Below are 25,192 nucleotides of genomic sequence, written 5' to 3' on the forward strand. Positions count from 1 at the left end.
GCGGCCCTCCAAGTACCCTATTTTTTCTGCAGCCCTCACATTTAAAGTTTAATATCTTTCCTTTCTCAAAACTGACACATTTCAATCACTATATTGAAAATAAAATCATTTTCCTTACCTTTGTTGGCTGGTGACTTTATTTTTCTGTGCTGTTAACTATGTTTTCAGGGCCTTCTTGTCCTTTGACTGTTTTTCTCTCCGTCTTCACTTTCTGCCTTGCATCCATCTTTGGCATTAACTTAATATTCAATTTTTCTGCTTTCTTTTCAAAATCTACATTTCCATGTCTTAACTTTCCTTCTATCTCTCTCTTCTTCCATCCCTATTTCCATGGTCTGACATCTTTCTTTCCTTTCTCTCCCTCCCTCCTTCCCCCTGGTCTGGCATCTGTCTCCTTCCCTCCCCCAACTTTTTATTTCCTTTACCCTGCTCCCTTCTTTCTTTCTCTATCTCTCCATGTCCCCTTTCTTTCTATATGTCTGTCTTTCTCTCTCTCTCTCTCTCCATGACCCTTTTCTTTCTTTTTTTCTTTCTCCATGCCCGCCCTTTCTTTCTTTCTTTCTCTCTCCATGCCCCTTTCTGTCTGTGTCCCGTCTCCCTTCTTTCTTTCTGCATCCCTCTCCTCCCCTTTCTTTCTTTATTTCTCCCTGCCCTCCCCCAAGCCACCACCATTGGGGAACAGGCCGCCAACGCCGCAATCGGGGAACAGGCCAGCGCCGAGGTCTTAGCTCTTCCTGCTTATCTTCCCCAGCGCGGGGCCGACCAATTCTCGCCACCCGACATCAATTCTAAGATTGCCTGCATGGTTTGCCATACTGAGACAGACCGCAGGTCCATCAAGCATAGTATCCTATTTCCAACAATAGCCAACCCAGGTAATGACTAACTGGCAAGATCCCAAAGAGTAAAACACATTTTATGCTGCTCATGCTAGGCACAAGCATCTTAATTATAGCTTATGGACTTCATTTTCCTGAAAGCAGTTTACCTAGCAGGAAAACAGAATATTTTGTCAGACAAGATGAACAGAATCCTACAACCTCATGAATGGTCACTCAACAAAACTGTGCTATGACAGATATTCAGGGACTGGAGAACCCAGAAGTAGGCCCTTTATGCATCCCCTCACATTCACAAACTTGAAATTTTCTATTCCAAAATCTACACTCCCAATCGCCTAGAGTCGGATTCCTTACTCCTTGACTGATGAAACAGATTTCTGTGCACTTTCCCTCCAATACCTCTCATCAGAAAGACTTTATTCAAACTTCATCAAGAGAAAGCAACCATGATTCTTATAACTCCTCAGTGGCTGCAACAGCCATGGTTCCCTCTCCTTCTCCAACTCGGTATTCAAGAACCCATCGAACTTCATACTTTTCAAACACTGCTGACTCAGAACAAGAGATCTCTTCTCCATCCCAGTCTACGCTCGTTATCTCTTACAGCATGGTATCTCTCTCCCAATTAGTAAATATTTTACGCTTTCTGCTCCAGTTTCAGCTATCATTCAAGCCTCAAGAAAACCTTCCAATCAATGCTGCTTCCATTTTAAGTGAACTCTCTGGTTTAATCTTAATTCCCTAGATCTGATCACCTGTCCTCTCCCACCAGTCCTGGACTGTCTTTTACACCTCTCTAACTGGTCTCAAAACTACTTCTATCAGAGTTCATCTCGGTGCTATAACTGCATTTCATGCATTGCTGGAAAAAAACCTTTATCCGTGCCTCCTTTAGTTTCCAGATTCATGAAGGTTTTTTCCATGCTATATCTCCCAAACAAGACTCCTTCATTTGCTTGGGACCTTAATGTTATACTTTCAACTCTGATGAAGCCTCCACTTGAACCACTGGCTACTTCATCTCTAAAACACTTTGCATGGAAAGTGGTATTTCTAATCTGCATTACTTCAGCTCAGAGAGTCAGTAAACTGCAAGCAGTGGTGTCAGATCCACCTTACACAACATTTTACCATGACAGAGTTGTTCTCTGTACTCATCCAAAGTTCCTTCCAAAGGTAGTCTTGGAATTTCATCTCAACCAGTCTGTGGTTCTCCCTGCCTCCTTTCCAAGACCAAATTCTCATCCTAGTGAAGCAGCACTTCACACATTAGCATATAAACATTTTCTTGCTAATTACTTAAATCGGACCAAGCTTCACAGAACTTCTACACAGCTGTTCTGTCATTTGATCCAAACAAACAAGGAGCTCCTGTTACCAAAAGAACAATCTCCGTATGGCTGGTGGACCGTATCTCTTTTGCTATACTCGGGCTGGGCTGAGGCTAGAAGTTCATGTCACTGGAAGTTCAAGCTGTGGCCACTTTAGTAGCTCATCTATGTTTCACTCCCATTGAGGACATCTGTAACTTCCATTAATGTTTGGAGAATCATTCTAGATGGGATAGTCTGTTCGGCCGAACAGTTCTACAAAATTTATTCTGTATTTAATTTCCAACTTCCCTCCAACCCTAACTAGTAGCTAGGGAGTCCCATATGTGAGCATATGCTGCCTGCTTGTCCTAGGATAAAGCACAGTTACCTGTAAGAGTTGTTATCCGAGGACAGCAGGCAGATATTCTCACAACCCTCCCACCTCCTCTAGTTGGCTTTTTAGCTTTTTTACTGAACTGACGCAGACGTCAGGCGGAAAGGCACCAGCGCAGTATAGGCAGTCTCGAGACCTTCAAAAGATTTAAAGTGTCAGTACACTTTTTACACTGTCTGCCCCCCTTCTGAAACTATTGCAGGCCTTTGCCGGGCCTGCTATGAGACCTGGTGGTCCAGCAGTGGGCCAGGACAGGAGGGATCCCTTCCATCTCCTGTCCCGGTCAACTCTACTAAAACTTTTACCTCCCTCCCCCTCCCCGGTGTACCTTTTAAATCCCTGGTGGGCCAGGACAGCAGGGATCCCTCCCGCCCCTGTCCCAGCCAATTCTAAGAATTTATACCTCCCTCTCGCCTCTACTGTGTACTTTTAAAATCCCTGGTGGTCCAGTGGCAGGAACACTATATTTTAAAAGGCTAAATGAAACCTCAACAAATATATATTCAATGATATGCAACAGGTTTCTATTACTCACAATCTAAGAATCATGAGCTTAATGAGAGGAAATGTCTCAGATATCCTGCAACGTTCAATGTTCAAACGTTCAATGTTTGAACGATAGATTGATAAAGCAGGTAGGATTTTCATTCATTGACAAAAACCTCTCACTCATAAATTTAAGGCGTTTAAACCTATTGTAGTGTGTATCATACTGGAATTATAACTCAATGCTTGTAAATAAAGAGAGAAAAAATGCACTTATCTTGAAGGTTAAATAGAGAAGTGCCACTAAGTGAAATGCTGTGAATAGTGCAGCATTCGCCCGACAGGCCCGTTTCGCCAAAAATGAATGGCTTCTTCGGGGGTCTTTTCTGGAAGTGTTAGCGGTTTAAGGCAAAGATTTTCACAGAAATGGCGCTGATTCTCGTGGCAGCCAATCAGCTAGCAGCTCTGCATGGGCAGGAGCGACCTTCCTTTGCTCTTGCCTGTCATAAGTTCTCGTGGCCCCATGAGAACTCACGGCAGCTAATCATCTAGTGACTCTTCACGGGCAGGAGCGAAAGAAGGTCACTCCTGCTGTGGTTCACCGCTGGACCACCAGGATTCTAAAGGTACGCGAGGGAGGTAAAAATTCTTAGAATCGACTGGGACAGGAGGCAGGAGGGATCCCTGCTGTCCTGACCCAACATTGGACCATCAGGACTTACGGCAGGCCTAGTGGAGGCCTGCAAGGCATAGGGAGGGAGGGGGGATAGGGTACAGAACTTGGCAGGGAGGGAGGGGTCTGGGTGCAGAAACTAACAGGAGAGAGAGTGAGTGAAAGGGCTGGATGAAGAGCCTGGCAGAGCATGGAGGGAGGGGGAACAGGATACAGAGCCTGGCAGTACAAGGCAAAGCACTACGCTTAAATATTAAACACACACACACACGATTTATATTCGAGTCAACCTTTTTCCTCCTTTTTTGGGAGAAAAAAGGTTACCTCGGATTATATTCAGGTTGGTTTATATTCGCGTATATATGGTAACTGTGCTATATGCAATGTGTACTGTGTATCTATTGTGACGCTGCATTAAGTCTCATGGTTCAAGAGATAGTCATGAATCTTGAACATTTTACAAAATAGTTATTTGCTATTTGGACTGTCAAGATGACCACACCTGAGTTAAAAGGTTTTATGTGTCAGTTCACAGTGCACTTCAGTTCTTTCTTGAAGTAAAGAATTTCTTTTAAAGTGTAATGTGTTTGAAGTGTGATATCCTCTTAAACTACTACATATGTGTTTTTCAAGGAAGGCTTGATAGACTGTGTGGAAATCCGCATTCGACAATTGGAGGACTTGGAAGCTGCTTTTGCAGATTTTTGCGATGATGATAGTGAGGAAACGCTGCAGCGATGGGCTTCCAATCCTGGGTGAGTTGTGAATAAAGGCTCATGCTATTAGGATCCTGGATCTAGTATCAACTCAGGTAAAGACTCAAGAAGCAGGAGGAAACTACTATATAAAAAAAAAGAAATGGGGAAACTCAGAATGGCTTTTCCTGAGAAAGAAGGGGGAGTGTTGTGCAGAGAAGATATCTTTATGAGACTAACATGTCTAAAGTAACAATGTTTTGGGGCTACCAAGGTCCCCCCTTTTCTCATCAAATCTTGTACAGTACCCTGAAACATTTGTTAGCATTTTTTTAAAAATGCATATTCTATGTCTGGTATGTTTTCATAGCGTAAATTTAAACAGCAAAAAATGTTTTTCGTTTTGTTTGCTCCTGGAAGTATTACTGTGAGATTTTGCAATGCATTTCTCAGCAGTATTTGAGCTCATCGAAATAGCAGTATTAACAAAAAAAAAGCTTAATTACTTAGACAGTTAAAATCATTAACATAGCTCCTCTCATTTAAATTTCTAATGTATTTTGAAGAGAGATAACAGCTTTCAAAAATGTGTAATATTTATCTTTTTTGCCACTCCGGTTGTCAGGAAGTTCTGCTTCACTCAGAGAGTGGTTGACACCTGGAATGCCCTCCCAGATGAGATTATTGCGGAATCGACCGTCCTAGGCTTCAAGAGCAAACTAGATGCATATCTCCTTAAGAGAGGCATGTAAGGATACGGTGGACTATAAATTACGACAGGTGTACACCTGGCAGGGCCTCCGCGTGTGCGGATCGCCGGACTTGATGGACCGAAGGTCTGATCCGGAGATGGCATTTCTTATGTTCTTATGTTCTTATGTTCATGAATCTCAGATAATCAGGGTACTGCTTTTGTTCATGCTATCTTCAGGAACTCATTCAAGCATCCCACTCAAACTTTTTTTTTTTTAGTTCAGAAAATAGTTATTGAGTTTTCAATTGAAAACATATCCAACATATGAAAACTGTATAACAAAATATAAGAGGAACAGATAAGAATGAGCAAAACATACTAATATGAGATGTAATGCACGAAAATATCATTAGTGATCTAGAACTTGAGATGGTGAAGGGGTAGATTTCACAATACTGTAAAAAGGGGTTCCAATTTTCTTTATATCTAGACATAGTATTTTCCATTTCATCTAGCTGGAAATGCCATTGATATAACTTAGAATTTTCACAATAGCACAACAGTAACTTTTCACAAGGGATTCAAATCAATGACTTATTCCTCCAAAGATAGCAATACCTTCAGCTATCTTGGTATACCCTCATGCATATATATTATTATACCGTTCTAAAGGATCCTCAGCGGCACCACTTAGGGCTCGATTCACTCTCATTGCCCAAAGCTTTACGTGTCAAATCTTCATCGGGTCCTAACTTAACTTAAATATATAATTTTTATATGTCATTTTTTACTTATGTTTTAATTTGATCTATTTGATCTACTTTTCAAAAAGCAACACTTAGCTTAGTGACTTGTGGTCTCTGGCCCAGGGATTGTCATACCGACATGTTTCGCTATTAGCTTTATCAAGGAACTTCCCCAGATATTCAATCGCCAGCAACCCGACCACTCTACCTAAAGGTAGATGTATGCAAAACATACTAATATGAGATGTAATGCACGAAAATATCATTAGTGATCTAGAACTTGAGATGGTGAAGGGGTAGATTTCACAATACTGTAAAAAGGGGTTCCAATTTTCTTTATATCTAGACATAGTATTTTCCATTTCATCTAGCTGGAAATGCCATTGATGCTATTAGCTATTAGCTTTTAATGCTATTAATGCTATTAGCTTTATCAAGGAACTTCCCCAGATATTCAATCGCCAGCAACCCGACCACTCTACCTAAAGGTAGATGTAAGCAAAACATACTAATATGAGATGTAATGCACGAAAATATCATTAGTGATCTAGAACTAGTGATCTAGAACCTAAAGGTAGAGTGGTCGGGTTGCTGGCGATTGAATATCTGGGGAAGTTCCTTGATAAAGCTAATAGCGAAACATGTCGGTATGACAATCCCTGGGCCAGAGACCACAAGTCACTAAGCTAAGTGTTGCTTTTTGAAAAGTAGATCAAATAGATCAAATTAAAACATAAGTAAAAAATGACATATAAAAATGATATATTTAAGTTAAGTTAGGACCCGATGAAGATTTGACACATAAAGCTTTGGGCAATGAGAGTGAATCGAGCCCTAAGTGGTGCCGCTGAGGATCCTTTAGAACGGTATAATAATATATATGCATGAGGGTATACCAAGATAGCTGAAGGTATTGCTATCTTTGGAGGAATAAGTCATTGATATAACTTAGAACATAAGAATGGCCTTACTGGGTCAGACCAATGGTCCATCAAGCCCAGTAGCCTGTTCTCACGGTGGCCAATCTAGCTGACTAATACCTGGTCAAAACCCAAGGAGTAGCAATAATGAAACTCGAATACTGTAAGAAGAGTAAAACATGGGAGCAAAGAAATTAAATTTTCTATAAATGAGGGAGCTGTCTCTTGTGATAAATCATCTTCTAAATGGTTGCTGCAGATGGGCAGACTGAATGGGCCTTTTGGCCTTTATCTGCTGTTATGTTTTTATGTTTCTATGAGTGAAGCCAGTGGGTCTGTGACATCTGATCAAGAAGTTGATGAAGTGGAAATCGTAATTGAAGGAAAATATCGGAGTAGAAGAGCAATCATTTAGTATCTCAGATGAAACAAGAAAGCAAGATCAATAGCATACCATTCTCTTTTTTTAATTCTTTATTTAATATTTTCTAATACATTGAAATCCAAACCAAAAAACAGCTTATCCCAGGACAAGCAGGCAGGTATTCTCACTAGTGGGTGATGTCATCCGACAGAGCCCCGACACGGACATCTTGAAAGCATGTCTTGCTTGAAGAAACTTAGAAGTTTCGAGATGCCCGCACCGCGCATGCGCCAGTGCCTTCCCGCCCGATGTACCGGGCGTGTCTCCTCAGTTCTTTTCTTTCCGCGGAGCTGAGAAGTTTGTACTTCATTCTGCGCTGACTGAAATTCAGTTTTTGCCTTCTAATTACCCGCGTTTCTGTTTCTTTCTTTAATTTTATTTCAATTTTACTTTATTTTTAAAAAAAAAAAAAAAACTTAAAATTATTTCTTCCGGCGGTTCGGCCGGGCCGGCCTCGTGGCTGCGGCCTAGCGGCTTCGACCTTGCAGCGTCGATTTTCCGGCCTATGTCCCGACCACCGGTTTTAAAAAGTGCAGCAAGTGCCAGCGTGCGATTTCGCTGACGGACCCACACCGACGCTGCCTTCAGTGTCTTGGTCCGGAACACGTTCCGAAATCGTGCCGGCCTTGTTCCACGCTCACTGCGCGCTCGTTTAAGCGGCGCTGCTTGCTCTGGGAGTCGATGTTCAAGATGGAGACTGCCAAGGACATCTCTACTACTGCGGCTGTTGAGGTTTCGCCGGTCCGTTCGAAACCTGCATCGACGACTCCTGCTTCGAGCATCGTGAAGCCCGCATCGTTCACACCGGCTTCAGCATCGTGTTCAGCATCGGCGCCTGCTTCCGTCTCCTCGGTTAAGGTACCGCCTTCCACTGTTCCTCCGGTGGTCATCAAAGTGCCTAAAGCTAGCAAGCAGAAGCACTTGGCCACGAAGGAACGCGAAGACCATACTGGAGGACCCCCTTTCGGTGCGGATCCCTCCATATCGGCTTCGCTTCGTTCCCTGCTAGAAGCTCAGTTTGTCGAGCTTATGCGCACTATGGGACCCCGGCTTATTGCCAACATTCACGGTGAGCTTCCGACCCCGGTTTCAGAGGGCGGTCCGCCCCCTCCCCCTCCTCCTCGTCGCTCAATCTCTCTACTCGACGAGGGGGATCGGCGGAGGGCGGCGGAATCCTCCAGGAGGGCTTCCCTTCCTGAGATGCCACCTTTGGAGCCCATCACACCTCCACGCCAACAGGGTGCTAGGGCGGCTCATGATAATCGTAGTCCTGGGCATACTGCATCGCAGGAGGAGTTCTTCCGCACTCCATACCAGACCTGGGTGGCGCTGCGTGAATCCGCATCTCTGCCACCTCTACGATCCACTGCATCAAGCCCTATCCATTCCTTTGAGGCTTCGAAGGACCACTCGATGCATAGAAGATCTCGTTCTCCGTCCCGTCACCGGGAGGGGCATCGATCTCGACACTCTTCTCGACACTCCTCACGTCATTCGGAGGTGTCCCCGCAGAAGAAGATGCAGCGTTTGGGATACTCCTCGTCGGATTTGTCCCAGCCGGAAGGGCCGGAGTATGAGGAACCATCTACCTCCTATTCTCCCTGCCGATCTCAGCTCTCCCTGGACCCGGAGGCTTCCACGTCTTCTAGCCCGTCTCGTCGGCCGGCCTTGGCGGACCAACTGTCTTTCTCATCCTTTCTCCGACAAATGGCGGATGACTTGGATGTGACCTTGGACACTGGGTCAAAATATTCTAAAGAGTATTTGGACACCATGCATTTACCTCATCCTCCGGCGGAGACACTTCGGCTTCCTCTACACAAACTGCTGGACCAGACTTTCATGCGCTGTTTTGAGACACCGTATTCCTTACCTGCAGTCCCCAGTAAACTGGATGCTCGATACCGCATCGTTCACCACAAGGGGTTTGAGGGAGCTCAACTTTCTCATCAGTCCCTTCTAGTCGAGTCCTCTCTCAAACGTTCTCATCCCTCCCAAGTCTATGCTTCCGTTCCTCCGGGCAGAGAGGGGAGAACGATGGATAAGTTTGGTAGACGTATCTATCAGAACTCGATGATGGCGACTCGAGTGCTCAACTACAACTTTTTCTTCTCTTCATACTTGGATTTTTTCTTGCCGGTGCTCCGCAAGTTCACTCCTTTCATCGATGCTCAGGCTCGTTTCCAGTTTGAAGAGGTGGTGGCGACCCTGTCCCAATTACGCCTTCAACTGATGCAATCCTCCTACGATGCCTTTGAGCTCTCGGCTCGAGCGGCGGCATGTTCGGTTGCCATGCGTCGTCTGGCATGGCTTCGAACCATCGATATGGATCCGAACCTCCAAGACAGACTTGCAAATGTACCTTGTGCAGGAGCGGATCTATTTGATGAGTCCATCGAAACTGTTACTAAAAAGCTGTCGGACCATGAAAAGTCTTTTCAGTCTATTCTACGTCCTAAACCAAAGCCTCAGCAGTCTCGTCCATCCAGACCGCCTCAAATTTACCAGCGGCGTTATCAACCGAGGCAGACTCCTCCTGCGAGACAGCCTGCGAAGAGACAGCCTCCGCAAAAGACTCAGCAGAAGCCTCAGATGCCGGCTGCACCCAAGGCTACTCAGCCTTTTTGACTCTCTTCTAGGGAGCATAACCGACGTTCTGTCTTCCACTGTTTTTCCCATAGGGGGTCGTCTCCATCATTTTTGTCATCGATGGGAGGCGATCACCACAGACCTTTGGGTCCTTACCATCGTAAGAGAGGGATACTCTCTTCATTTCCAACGGGTCCCCCCGGACCACCCTCCAAGAGAGTATCCTTCAAACTTAACGCAGACCGCTCTTCTTCTCCAGGAGGCCCAGGCTTTGCTTCGGCTTCGGGCCGTCGAGCTGGTCCCGTTAGATCAGCAAAACCAAGGGTTTTACTCCAGGTATTTCCTAGTTCCGAAGAAGACGGGCGATCTGCGGCCCATTTTGGACCTTCGAGTCCTCAACAAGTTTTTAGTCAAGGAGCGGTTCCGTATGCTGACCCTTGCCTCTCTCTATCCCCTCCTCGAGCAGAACGATTGGTTATGCTCTCTGGACCTCAAGGAGGCCTACACTCACATCCCGATTCAGCCGGCCTCCCGCAAGTTCCTCAGATTTCGGGTGGGACATCTACATCTGCAGTATCGAGTGCTTCCATTTGGCCTTTCCTCTTCGCCCAGAGTCTTCACGAAGTGTCTGGTGGTGGTGGCCGCTGCACTCCGGAACATGGGTCTTCAGGTGTTTACATACCTCGACGACTGGCTCATCAAGGCCCCGTCGGCCCCAGAGGTCATTTCGGCGACCTTGACCACGATTTGTTTTCTGCAGAACTTGGGCTTCGAGATCAACTTTCCCAAGTCACATCTTCAGCCCACCCAGACTCTCCCCTTCATCGGGGCGGTCCTGGATACCATCCAACTTCGAGCGTTCCTTCCTCCTCAGCGCATGGATGCTCTTCTTCTACTCTGCCAGTCGGTGTCTTCTCGCCCGTCCATCTCAGCGAGACACATGATGGTCCTCTTGGGTCACATGGCATCCACAGTTCATGTGACGCCTTTTGCCAGACTACATCTCAGAATTCCTCAATGGACCTTGGCATCTCAGTGGACTCAGGTGTCCGACCCATTGTCCCGCCACATTGTAGTCACTCCTGCTCTACGGCAGTCTCTTCTTTGGTGGATGACCTCTTCGAATCTATCCAGAGGTTTGCTGTTTCACTCTCCTCCCCACCAGAAGGTTCTCACGACCGATTCATCGAACTATGCATGGGGAGCTCATCTGGATGGTCTTCGCACTCAGGGGTTCTGGACCAGTGCGGAACGACTCCATCAAATCAATCTTCTGGAGCTCAGAGCCATCTTCAATGCTCTTCAGGCTTTTCAACATCTGCTTCACGACATGATAGTCCTAATTCGCACCGACAATCAGGTCGCCATGTATTATGTAAACAAGCAAGGGGGCACGGGCTCGGCCTCCCTTTGCCAGGAAGCTCTTCGAGTCTGGGATTGGGCGGTCCGCCACAACACCTTCCTCAGGGCTGTCTACATTCAGGGGAAGGACAATGTCTTGGCAGACAAATTGAGCCGTCTTCTCCAACCTCACGAATGGACGCTCAATTCCAAACCCCTTCATCAGATATTTGCACAATGGGGGACACCTCAGATAGACCTCTTTGCAGCCCCCCACAACTTCAAGCTGCCTCAGTTTTGCTCCAGGATCTACACTCCTCTCCGCCTCGAGGCAGACGCTTTTCTGCTGGATTGGGAGAATCGCTTCCTATATGCGTTTCCTCCTTTTCCTCTCATTCAGAAGACTCTGGTCAAGTTGAGATCAGACCATGCCACCATGATTCTAATTGCTCCTCGGTGGCCCAGACAACCTTGGTTCTCCCTTCTACTTCAACTCAGCAGCAGGGAGCCCATACTTCTTCCAGTGTTTCCTTCACTTCTCACTCAGCATCAAGGTTCACTACTTCATCCCAATCTGCAGTCCCTCCACCTGACAGCTTGGTTCCTTTCAACATAACTCCTCACCAGTTTTCTCAAGCAGTGAGGGAGGTTTTGGAGGCTTCCAGGAAGCCTGCTACTCGACAATGCTACTCCCAAAAATGGACTAGATTCTCCTCCTGGTGTATTTCCAATGCCACGGAACCTCAGCGAGCTTCCCTTTCTTCTGTATTGGACTACCTTTTACACCTATCTCAGTCTGGTCTCAAATCTACCTCCATACGAGTCCACCTGAGTGCTATTGCGGCTTTCCATCAGCCTCTACAGGGGAAACCTTTGTCTGCTCATCCTGTGGTTTCCAGATTTATGAAAGGTCTTTTTCATGTCAACCCTCCTATCAAACCTCCTCCTGTGGTTTGGGATCTCAATGTTGTCCTGTCTCATCTCATGAAGCCTCCGTTTGAACCTCTCAACAAGGCTCCACTTAAGTATCTCACCTGGAAGGTGGTTTTTCTGGTGGCCCTCACGTCTGCTCGCCGCGTCAGTGAGCTTCAGGCCCTAGTGGCGGATCCACCGTTCACTGTATTCCATCATGACAAGGTGGTTCTTCGTACTCATCCGAAATTCCTGCCTAAAGTGGTCTCTGAATTTCACATCAACCAATCCATCGTGCTTCCAGTGTTCTTTCCAAAGCCTCATTCTCATCCTGGGGAAGCTGCTTTGCACACTCTGGACTGTAAACGTGCTTTAGCTTTCTACTTGGATCGCACAAAGCCTCACAGAACTGCTCCTCAACTTTTCGTCTCCTTTGATCCAAACAAGTTGGGACGACCTGTATCGAAGCGCACCATCTCTAACTGGATGGCGGCTTGTATCTCTTCCTGCTATGCCCAGGCTGGATTATCCCTTCCCTGTAAGGTCACAGCCCATAAGGTCAGAGCAATGGCGGCCTCTGTAGCCTTCCTCAGATCGACACCGATTGAGGAGATTTGTAAGGCTGCCACTTGGTCCTCGGTTCATACATTCACCTCTCATTATTGTCTGGACACTTTTTCCAGACGGGATGGACAGTTTGGCCAAACAGTGTTACAAAATTTATTCTCTTGAAATTGCCAACTCTCCCACCATCCCATTGGGGTTAGCTTGGAGGTCACCCACTAGTGAGAATACCTGCCTGCTTGTCCTGGGATAAAGCAATGTTACTTACCGTAACAGTTGTTATCCAGGGACAGCAGGCAGCTATTCTCACGTCCCACCCACCTCCCCTGGGTTGGCTTCTCAGGCTACCTACCTGAACTGAGGAGACACGCCCGGTACATCGGGCGGGAAGGCACTGGCGCATGCGCGGTGCGGGCATTTCGAAACTTCTAAGTTTCTTCAAGCAAGACATGCTTTCAAGATGTCCGTGTCGGGGCTCTGTCGGATGACATCACCCACTAGTGAGAATAGCTGCCTGCTGTCCCTGGATAACAACTGTTACGGTAAGTAACATTGCTTTATCGTTGCACAATTCAAACATTCCCATTCCCTATCTCTCCCCCCTCTCAAAAAACCTAATTCCAAAAACCAAAATGATCAGCTGAATCCATCAGAAATTTCTTTTTCCAATTCCATATAACTCTTCCATATCCGTTGATTAGTTAGAATAGCCGAGAGTCTATATTTTTCACATACTATTCCTAAACGCTCCCTTACATCTCTCAAAGTAGGTACATTTAGCATACGCCATTGCTGAGCTAATGTTAATCTGGCAGCTATGAATGTCAAGTCCAAAAGTTTAGATCGAGAAAATGTTAAACCTTCTATTCTTACTCCCAGGAGTGCCCTTTCAGGATTAAGCTTAAGTGGAGTGTGAATTATTCTGCTTATATACTCATAAACTTGCTCCCAAAACTCCTGGACCTTTTGGCATTCCCACCACATATGATAAAATGTACCTCTTTTGCCGCATCCTTTCCAATAGCTGGCATCGCTCTGATTGGCATATTTATTAATTAAAACCGGGGTAATATACCATTGTACTAAGAGTTTAATAGCATTTTCCACCAAATTGGCAGCCCTCGCTGTCTGAAAAAGATGTAATGTAATTACTCTCCACTCGTCTATTGACCATTTCTTCCCCAAATCTTTTTCCCTTTGCTTTCATATATGATGTTTTGGTTATTTTATCATCATTTATAATTTTATATAACCCACGAAATACACCCTTTGGCTACTGGTTCTCCTAGCCTTTTTTCAAATTCAGATTTCTTTAAGATTCCATTGTTCTTCGTCTTATATGTTAATATATAATTTTTTACCTGAAAATAAGGGAAAAGATCTCTCATTTCTAAATGAAAATACTTCTGAATATCTATAAAGGCTTCTACCTCCTCTTCTTCAACTAACATTCTAATCCTTTATCCTCCCACCTCTTAAAAATTCCCCCCTCCCTACCTGGTATGAAATCTTGTGCTTGCAATATAGGGGTGGAAAGAATGCCTTTTTCTCTACCCAAGAGTTTTTTCCTAACACTTTTCCATATTTTCAGGGAACATTTACTAAAAGGATTATTTATGTTTATTGATTCTTTCTCCCCCAGAGCTTACCATTCTCATGTTCAGTTTGCTTGGAGATACCTCCCAATTGGACAAAATGGTTCCGACATAAGCAGAAACTTTATTGTGCATGAAAATTCTACATAGGTCCATTGAAGGTAAAAAGCAATAAAAATATATAGCCACTTGTATACAACTATTGAAGTGACAACCATGGGGTAAATAGGTAACACCTCTACCCCTCCAAGGTCTCTGCTGATGCAAGCATCTGATGGTTAAAAAAAAACCCAAAAAACACCCAATTGTGGAGCCTGATAAGACTGCTCTATCCCCACTGCTTAATGAACTATCTGATGGAATTTTTGTTCCCCTTGATGTGGCCATGGAACCATAGCATTAATATCAACTTCAACATCCTTCCTCATCCAAGGCTGCACATACCCCTGCTTATAAACTTTCTCATCCCTGGCAAAGCACAGCCATGTACTGGTGGACAAACATAAGAAGCCAGTGCGTGAGACCCTGCCAGGATGAGCATCCTGGGCAGTGGTTTGCTCCTGAATTCGTATATATAATGTATGAAGCCTTTGTAGGTTTCAAAATCTGACTTAACCCCACAGGGCCCTCAGCAGAGATAGCACCAGGATTTTAGCAAAAGGCACAGGGTCCACCCCAAGGAGCCATGCAGATTTCACAGAGATCCAAGATGTGGCAGACTCAGAGGACGAAGGTTTAGAATCCATGCTTAGTCAAGGTCCTCAGCTCTGGGAGATTCAGCATCTCATCTGGGAGGGGCTGACCACGATTAGGTGGCAGCCCTGGGTCTTGGAGATGATCAAAGGGCACAAAGGTTATTCAAGCCTTCCGGCCTGCAAGGTTTGATTGCAGAGGCGCTCCAGGAACTACCTCATGGTGCTACCTCATGTGTATCCTGCTAGAGCTGGTATTATAAACCAAAATCAGATCTCCACTATATATATGTTCAAATCACAATAGTTCCTCAGAATGCCACACAATAAAGTAGTGTGGTAGCCGTCCTCACTGGAACATTTTTTTGTGAATATTGAACTAATGTGCAACTTCTTGTTATGTCTTGTAATAAGTTATAAAAATTTATAAAGTGTCAGTGCATTATTTATAAAGCATAATGGTCTCTATAGTTCTATTTAGTGCATAGTAAATAACTTAGCTTTAAACCGGGTCTGCCTCATTACCCACCGACGCGTTTCAAAATTTTCTTCAGGGTCGGGGACAGAGAGAGCTGAAAAGAATAAAATTACATCAGTAAACCGGTATAAAAGAGTATAAGTTAAAAAGTGCTTATAAAAGATAAGGTATTTACCAGAACTATCCAGATTTTTAGCAAACGCTAAGTCTCTATGTTGATTGCTGGAGCAGTAGCAGTAAAATGGCCGCGGCCATCAAAGTGGAACTAATATAGCCACCCCCTCTAACATGTGACCCGTCGTAACCAATGAAAAAACAGACCATACAAAGTAAGGCAATGCTCAAAAACTTAAAGCCTCACCTAGTCAGTATAATGAATATGGAAATGAAAATGAATATAAAAATAAAACCTAGCTATATAGCAGCTGACATCCAATCACTGGTGAGGTTCAATCCATGAGGGCTCATGGTATTCAAAATAAACATCCAGCGAAGTTCTTTGATATTTAGTTTATATTCTGTATTACCTCCCTCCCACCCTGTGTATACAGAATCTATGATTCGCCATCGCAAGTCAGCAATTTTGTGTTTGAATAAAGACCAGTGGCGAACCAAAGGTGCCGTTTCAGCACCAGTGTGAACCCGCGATTTGTGTTCATTTCACCTGATTTTCATGGCCCGAGTGGTGCGACCTATATATAATTTCGGACAAGGACATATAATCATGTAAATAACATGAGTGGAATTACAATCAGTTTTGGATTTAGCATGATAAACTTGTCCTGTCAGCGGATGTTCCCAACTTTCTCCTGTAAGAGAAAACTCGCACCATTGGCACTGCCCACAAGTAAAATGGCCCTTATGGGTGCATTCATTGTATTCCCTTTGAGGGGTGATAAGTTCCCCCAGATTTCTAGACCTTTTATACGCAAAAGTCGGGTCTTACTGCTACTGCTCCAGCAATCAACATAGAGACTTAGCGTTTGCTAAAAATCTGGATAGTTCTGGTAAATACCTTATCTTTTATAAGTACTTTTTAACTTATACTCTTTTGTACCGGTTTACTGATGTAATTTTATTCTTTTCAGCTCTCTCTGTCCCCGACCCTGAAGAAAATTTTGAAATGCGTCGGTGGGGAATGAGGCAGACCCGGTTTAAAGCTAAGTTATTTACTATGCACTAAATAGAACTATAGAGACCATTATGCTTTATAAATAATGCACTGACACTTTATAAATTTTTATAACTTATTACAAGACATAACAAGAAGTTGCACATTAGTTCAATATTCACAAAAAAATGTTCCAGTGAGGACGGCTACCACACTACTTTATTGTGTGGCATTCTGAGGAACTATTGTGATTTGGACATATATATAGTGGAGAGCTGGTATTAGACATAACTGGGGACCGCAAAGCCAAGGCTTTGCTTCTATAGCTTTCAGCTGGCTTAGGGCTCTCTCTGACCAGGGGTCAGTTGCCCTAGTTGCTCTCCCCCTAACACTATTCCTGCCATATGTGACTGAAGTATTTTGTTAGCTTGATTTTTCTATGTAGCATTCTGTAGTAATTTGGTTTGTTCAGTTTTCACAATAGTGGAGAGGATATTTGTGAAAGGGAGGGGAGACAGGGGTTTTGTTGACCCTTGCTCTGTATTATTTGTTTTTATAAAATGACAATTGTACAGAATAGTCTCTTTTTATACTTTAATAAAATAAGTTCAGTAAAAACTCAAAACTATTTGAGGCTTGTGCGGATGGGATCTGACAGTTTGCAGGGCAGGGACGGGGACCGAGCTTGCAGGACATGGACTGAGCTCACGGGGATGGGGCGGTAACGGGGACGGAGCTCGCGGGGATGGGGTTGGAACGTTGATACATTTTTTCCCTGTCATTCTCTAATACGGTTAGCTCTGCGAGCCTGGGCAGCACCCTGAAAGGAAGGGCAGTCCAAGTCTTCTCTGATAACATGACCACAGTAGCCTGTGTATACAGGCAAGGAGTCACCAGGAGTGCACAGCTGAGCTTGGAAGTTTGGCTGCTGTTTTGGTGAGCAGAAGCCCAACTGTTGGCCATCTTGATAGCTCACATAACCGGGATGAAGAATGTTCAGGCGGTCTTCCTAAGTTAACAGACCTTGGGTCCCGGGGAGTGGTCTCTCTGAGGCCCTTCAACTGCATAGTCAGGCGCTAGAGGTGTCTGACGTTCGACTTCATGGCCTCAGCATCAAACAAAATTGTGGCTCCTGTATGTATTCCCCCCTCCCCCCCCCCCCTTGGCCAATGATAAGCAGAGTACTTTGGCTGGTCAGAACGCACCCAGGTTGAGTGATCCTGGTAGCTCCAGTTTGGCCAAGGTGGCCGTGGTACACAGACTTAGTACATCTGCAGTAGGACAAGGCTCTCTGGTTTCTTGTTATCCAAATCTCTCACAGGATCCCATCGCCGTGGAGGATCTGGAGCTCTCTTGAGCATGAAGTCTTAGGGCATAAAGGCTATTCAGCTGAAGTTATTGCCACACTCCCGAGGTTTAAGAAGCAATCCACCTATATGGAAGTGTTTCAGGAACTGGTGCAAGTGACAATGCTCGGACCCGCAGATTGCACTAATTTTGGTGGTGCTCGGTTTCCTGCAGGAAGGTCTGAAAAAGAGCTTAGAAGTTGGCTTTTTCAACGTACAGATAGCTGGACTTTCCTACTTCAGAGCATAGTTCAGCAAGCACTAATTGGTGTCACATTCAAATGTATCCAGATTTATGACGGGAGCCTTACATTCACCCTCTAGTGCAACAGCCTATTCCATCTTGGAACATTAATCTGGTCCTGTGGGCACTTGTGAAGGCTATGTATGAGCCTCTAGAGGAGATGCCCCTATTAGATCTGATGGTTAAGACAGTTTTCTTAGTGGCTGTGATGTCAACGAAAAGGGTGTCTGAGCTGCAGGCTGTGTCCTGCAGGGAATCTTTTCTTCACATTTCAGAGGCTAGCGTCTCAATTCAAACAGTCCCTTATTCCTACCAAAGGTCGTGTCTAGTTTTCATGTGAACTAGGAGATGTAACTCACAGCCTTCACATCTACGGGAGTGAAGAAAGCAGATAAGTGCATTGAAAAGTTCTGGATGTGTGGCAAATTTTGATTCGTTACTAGGAGGTGACCAACGAGTTCTGGCTGTCTGATCACCTCTTCATGCTTATGAATGCAGTATATCGGGGGAGATTGGCATCCAAAGTGACCATATTCAGGTGGTTCAGAATGGCCATATTTTCCGCCTGTATTGGAAGCAGAAAACAGTCTCCAGTGGCAGTGAAGGCGCACTCCACTCTTTGTGTCACATTATCTTGGGTAGAGTCTAGAGCAGCCTTACCTGCAGAGATTTGCAGAGTGGCCACTTGATCCAACCTCCACATATTCACAGAATATTACAGGGTAAATATAGAAGCCAGGCTGGACACCACTTTTGGGTCCTCAGTACTCGCAACAGGCTTATTTATGTTCCACCTTAGGAACCAGGGTCTGCTTTAATATGTCCCTATGGTCAAGAGTACCAGTCCTGTTGCACAAGAATGAAAGATTAGGTTCTTACCTTGCTAATCTTCTTTCCTATCAACAGGGAGTGGTGGTCTTGATGCCCGTTCTGTCTGATATATACTAGCCTGCTTTCTGTTTCAGACATGCCCCAGTAAGGTCAGGAATGAAGAGAAATTCACTCATAAGAGCAACAGAACTATTGGTGTAGGTGGCACACAGGTAGGTGGTTACTTTTATTTCCATTTTGTTTGTTTTGTTCAGTTGTGGTTAATCGGTGTTGTTCTTTAATGTTTGCATTTAGAGCAGAACAGATTTAAGGAATTTCAAGGAGTTTCCCAACACCCTTCTCTTATGTTTGCACTCCAGGACTCACTAGGAGCTTTGGTAATGACTGAGGGGGTGGAGCTCATCCCAGAATGATGGGAGATGCAGCATGAAAACAGTGGGCTCTCTACAACCCTCACAACTAATGGGGGTTTAACCTGATGGTCAAAACTACCATTCCTGTTTACAAGAAAGAAGATTAGCAAGGTAACAACCTAATTTTTCCATCTGCACTGATCTAACAGGAGTCGGGAAAAGGAAATTAGCAGGAAGAACAATTTTCATCACAACCTAAGAAAGGAGGTTAAGAAGTAGACAGGTATTTGAGCAGTCAAGACACACTTGCTGTAAAACGTCAAAACTATGCTAATTACAGTAACATTTCTCATTAACGTGCATAGTGCTGCATCTAATTTTGGTACACTTGTATTTGGATGTTCATAGAAATCTAAAATTAGTCAACTGTGGTTAGCAGTGTGTGGAATTATCTTCCTGTATAAAGATAATTTTTCTGTTGACAAGCAGGATTGCGTCCACACAAGCAGGATTGTGTCCACACCCAAGTGGCTAATTTCATGCAACAATGCTAGAACAGACCCCCACTCCCAAAGCACAGAATTACAATACGTTTACCCACATGCATCAGTGTTCTCAGTCCTTTAAGTTTTTTCTTTGCTATACTAAATGTAGACAAAGCAAAGCTCTCCTGTATACACACAAGGTTTTTCACCTCTTGCGTGTATCCAAGGTTTTTCTTTTTCCTTTGGAAAAAAAATGCAGTGGTTTTATTGGTTTGTTGTTTGTTTCATTATTAGAAATGTCCCAGGATTATAAGGAAGCTTGTTTGAAAGCATTTGTAGAAGGATGTGTCGTAAATCTAAAACCTGCCTTAATCTGCTCTGCAGTCACTGGAAGAGAAAAAAGCTCTTGCTTGCCCCATCTGAGAGGAGGTTATCTGCTCAGAGCTTGGCTGACTCCTGCACTCTCTAGCAGGTCCTACTCAGTCGAAGTTGCGAACTACATCCCTGCACGGTGGCTTCAAGGGTCAAGCCACAAAAGAGCAGCACTGTTTATTGTCCAAATTAGTGCAATACTGCTTGGAAATTATCAGGCCAAAGCACAGCCATCTTACAAATGCTCAGACAAACCTGATAGGACGGCATTCTCTAGAGCAGGGGTAGGCAATTCCGGTCCTTGAGAGCCGGAGCCAGGTCAGGTTTTCAGGATATCCACAATGATATGTATGAGATGGATTTGCATGCACTGCCTCCTTGAGATGCAAATCTATCTCATGTATATTCATTGTGGATATCCTGAAAACCTGACCTGACTCCGGCTCTCAAGGATCGGAATTGCCTACCCCTGCTCTAGATCATGAAGGGCATATAGAGAGAGTAGAGAGGGACAGATTCTTCAAACTTTCAAAAAATAAAAGAACAAGAGGGTATTCAGTAAAGTTGAAAGGAGACAGATTCAAAATGAATGCTAGGAAGTTCTTCTTTACCCAACGTGTGGTGGACACCTGGAATGCGCTTCCAGAGGATGTAATAGGGCAGAGTACGGTAGTAGGGTTTAAGAAAGGATTGGACAATTTCCTGCTGGAAAAGGGGATAGAAGGGTATAGATAGAGGATTACTGCACAGGTCCTGGACCTGTTTAGGGCCGCCGCGTGAGCGGGCTGCTGGGCACGATGGACCCCAGGTCTGACCCAGAGGAGGCATTGCTTATGTTCTTATAAGATGAGCAAGGGTTATCAAAAACTCAGTAGGAATACATTGAGGGTCCTCTCTACAATCTAGAGTGTGTTGAACAGTTCTTAGGGCAGCTTGTTGATGTATGTTTGTAATCCTTGTAAGTCCAAAGCGATTAACCAATCAACCTGAGAAACTTGTTGAGAAGTTTGTAATTTCACTATTCTAGACAAGATGGAAAAAAAGCTCCACATTAGCACAAATGCTTACATACATAATAGATGACGGCAGCTAAAGACCCAAATGGTCCATCTAGTCTGCCCAACCTAATTCAATTTAAATTTTTTAAAATTTTTTCTTCTTAGCTATTTCTGGGCAAGAATCCAAAGCTCTACCTGGTACTGTGGTTGGGTTCCAACTGCCGAAATCTCCATTAAAACCTACTCCAGCCCATCTAAACCTTCCCAGCCATTGAAGCCCTCTCCAGCCCATCCTCCCCCAAATGGCCATATACAGACCCAGACTGTGCAAGTCTGCCCAGTACTGGTCTTAGTTCAATATTTAATATTATTTTCTGATTCTAGATCCTCTGTGTTCATCCCACACTTCTTTGAACTCAGTCACCGTTTTCCTCTCCACCACCTCTCTAGGGAGTGCATTCTAAGCATCCACCACCCTCTCCATAAAATAGAACTTCCTAACATTGCTCTTGAATCTACCACCCCTCAACTTCAAATTATGTCCTCTGGTTTTACCATTTTCTTTTCTCTGGAAAATATTTTGTTCTACGTTAATACCCTTCAAGTATTTGAACGTCTGAATCATATCTCTCCTGTCCCTCCTTTCCTCTAGGGTATACATATTCAGGGCTTCCAGTCTCGGCTCATACGTCTTCTGGCGCAAGCCTCCTATCATTTTTGTCACCCTCCTCAGGACCGCTTCAAGTCTTCTTACGTCCTTCACCAGATACAGTCTCCAAAACTGGACACAATACTCCAAATGGGGCCTTATCAATGGGGGTTGGATAAGGCGCCCCCAGAGTTGGTAGGATGGAAGCAGTCTCTCCGAGAACTGGCACATTGGGAGCTTTATAGCATTGGAGGCCATGTAGAGAACTCTTCTAAACTTTATGGGTCCTTGTGGGAATGGGTCATTATTGAGTCTGCTCCCTTATGAGGGCGCTTTGCCACCTTGTCTCCAGTTGCTGAGGGGGTGGGGAGAGGGGGATAGGGGTGGGGGGTTCTGCGGTTTTGTTTTGTCTGGGGTATAGCTTATGGGAATAAACTCACAGACGGTGTTTTTCTTTTCTTCCCATTTCCCTAATTTGATATTATTTACGGATGGGGCATGGTTGGGCTTTTGTTGTATCCCTTGCTTGGAGGGTACTTCTTTCTTGTTTCCATTGGTTGCTTTCTTCTTGTGTGTCCAGAATAACTCAGAAAAAAAGGAAGCAATTTTTCTTATTACGACCCCAAGTCCTAAAACTGGGAGCATCTTTTGTTTTAAGATTTCCCTGTAAGTGCTTGGTTAACTTTCAAAGTGATAGATACTTTTTTTTTTATTCTTCACAGCTATCCAGATTTATTGTAAGTAAAGGGCAGATTTTGACTAGTACACCTGTTATTACCCAAGAATGAAGCTCAATTAGATAGACCAGGTCAACCCTCAGGATTCCTCATTTTCCTTGTTCTTGATTATTATTAATTTGATTTGATAATTCTGTTCATTTCAGGTTTTCCTCCCCCACAGATAGAGGACTAATTTATGGTCTAAGTATAATAAGATGTTTTCCTAATTGTATTTGAATTTACTTTTAAATGCTTCTTTACCTAGACTGTTTATTTCTGTATATGATCTATTTCTGGATTAGGTTAAATTTTGAAATCTAATAAATATAAAATAAAAAAAAAGAGAAATAATGCTTGATGCTATAGCTTTAAGCTGTCTGTGATTTTTTTTTATATAAATCTTTATTAATTTTCAATTCGAGAACAGTGTATCCATAATAATAAAAGGCTAAGCACGCATGCGCTTTTCAAAATTCGTGATTCCTGGTGGTGTGAGGTGTACTTCTGTGTCACACCTTACGGCACCTGCGCTAGCTGGAGGCGCGTGTTCCAGAGAATCCTCCCTCCCGCTGCCGCTGTTCTTCAGAGCGGCCTGCTGAGGTTCGCCAGCCACTGTAGCAAACCTCGCAGGCCGCTCTCCACCTTCCCGATGCAGATAAAAAAGGAAATCCAGGTAGGACGGAGGCTACTCCTCCAGCCGCCTAGCTCCTCTCCTCCGGCCCCGGACGGCAGCCCCCTCCACCCGGTCCTGATCACAAGGGAGACGTGCAAGGGGAAGGGGAAAGGGAGAAAGCGTCTCTAGCACCCGTTAATGTAATGGGCTTAAAGAGCTAGTTAAGTATATAAATACAATTAACGTCATAGACAGCACTTACAATGGATCAATGAATGATTTTTTGACTGATCTATGCAGTTTGGTGGATACATTCTGTTGACTGGATATCGTTACAGAAAATTGAACTTATAGTAATACTGCAGATATTTAGCATTTATTTTCTGCCAGTGATTGTACTTCAGACCCCCGATGCAGGCATTTGAACCGAAACACAGGACCTCTGTGTTCTTTTCTGCTGTTGATTGTGGACTGTTTGTTCCTCTGTTACTGTCCCTAACTCAATCCCATTTGTGTGATGGTCAATCCTGATGCCTACAGAAAACATCATCTGTTACAAACAAGAAGCAATGCTATGCTCTATTACGCCTGTGGGTATATAAGTGCATTTGATAAACAGTGCTTTATGGGAGAAGCAAAGGCATTTAGCGCAGAAAGTTCATGGGGATTATCATAAAGTTTTTGTAAATAATGATGTTATGTTTTAGGGCTGGGAATAAAATATAGTCCTCTGCAGATTTGGCACAGTGTACACTGCATGTGCACTCATCGCGCAGTTACACTAACGAAGAGCGCTTTTCAAAGCACTTTCAACCCGATGTATTGTTTCTCCCACACGAATTGAAGATCTGGAAATTGCTCATCCTTAATGCATCTAAAAGGCCAGGCATTCTTCCATGGCATATGGACTTCTAGCTGCTTTGAGAGGAGGCATTCTTGGGATATATTTAGGATGGAGAGAGGAAGGATTCCATGGCTGTGAAAATTGTTGCAAAGCCTGCAGGTAAAATGTTCTTGTGATCTTTGTCTTAAGAACATAAACATAGCCTTACTGGGTCAGACCAATTGTCCATCAAACCCAAGAGCCTGTTCTCACGGTGGCCAATCCAGGTCACTAGTACCTGGCCAAAACCCAAGGTGTAGCAATATTCTATGCTACCAATACAGGGCAAGCAGTGGCTTCCCCATGTCTTTCTCAATAACAGACTATGGACTTTTCCTCCAGGAACTTGTCCAAACCTTTCTTAAAACCAGCTACGCTATCCGCTCTTACCACATTTTCAGGCAATGCGCTCCAGAGCTTAACTATTCTCTGAGGGAAAAAAAAATTTCCTCCTATTGGTTTTAAGAGTATTTCCCTGTAACTTCATCGAGTGTCTCCTATTCTTGATGTAGCGAGTTTGCACATTACCCCAATTTGAGAAGCAGAGATGACAGAAAAGTGAACTAGGCAAAATCCATATTTTGGGGCCCTTTTACTAAAGCTTAGCATGTGCTAAATGTCAGATGGCCTATAGCAATAAAATAGGGGACACAGCATTTAACACATGCTAATATCCGTTAGCATACACTTATCTTTAGTAAAAGGGCCCCTTTAGATTGAAGTAGTTTATCCTTTACCAGTACACAAACTTGGATAGCCTGGTCCCACTTTCTTTTTAAAAAAGCTATTGTTTACTTTTATTCATTTTAGAAACTACATCTGAAGTGGCATCAATATTCTTTTGCAGAATGGAATCTCTTGTCCAGCTTATGCACAGTTTAAAAAATCGGATGGAGTCACCAGACTACGAAATGGTAAAAGCAAAATTTCAAATTAGTAGTTGATATATTATTTGTGATAGTAAAGTGACAGAATAATGCTGTAGTTTTAATTGGCTTCAATGGATTATAGGACGTTTTGTCCCCCATATTTTGCCCCAAAATGTTCATCCCACTCGTTTTGCCCCCTTCACATTTCATCTTAGGATGTTTCACCCCGGGTACTTTTCCTCACGGCCTTTTTGTTCCAGTTGTGTATATTTTGCTGCCAAACAAGATCCATGCAACATACCAGAGGCTGCTACAAGAGCTGAAGAATATGCAGTCTGGGCTCCAGCCATAAATACTGATG

General features: G+C 44.1%; 1 protein-coding gene across 1 annotated transcript in view; it reads left to right on the forward strand.

Moving 5' to 3' along the window:
- C2H5orf22 (chromosome 2 C5orf22 homolog) overlaps nucleotides 1–25,192 on the forward strand; it is a 74,620-nt gene that overhangs the window by 36,287 nt on the left and 13,141 nt on the right. The window contains exons 6-7 of the mRNA XM_033934988.1: nucleotides 4,342–4,463; nucleotides 24,810–24,876. Coding sequence (XP_033790879.1) covers nucleotides 4,342–4,463; nucleotides 24,810–24,876 — 189 coding nt within the window. The remainder of the gene's footprint in view (nucleotides 1–4,341; nucleotides 4,464–24,809; nucleotides 24,877–25,192) is intronic.

Source organism: Geotrypetes seraphini, chromosome 2 (genome assembly GCF_902459505.1).
Source record: "Geotrypetes seraphini chromosome 2, aGeoSer1.1, whole genome shotgun sequence".
Classification (NCBI taxonomy): domain Eukaryota; kingdom Metazoa; phylum Chordata; class Amphibia; order Gymnophiona; family Dermophiidae; genus Geotrypetes; species Geotrypetes seraphini.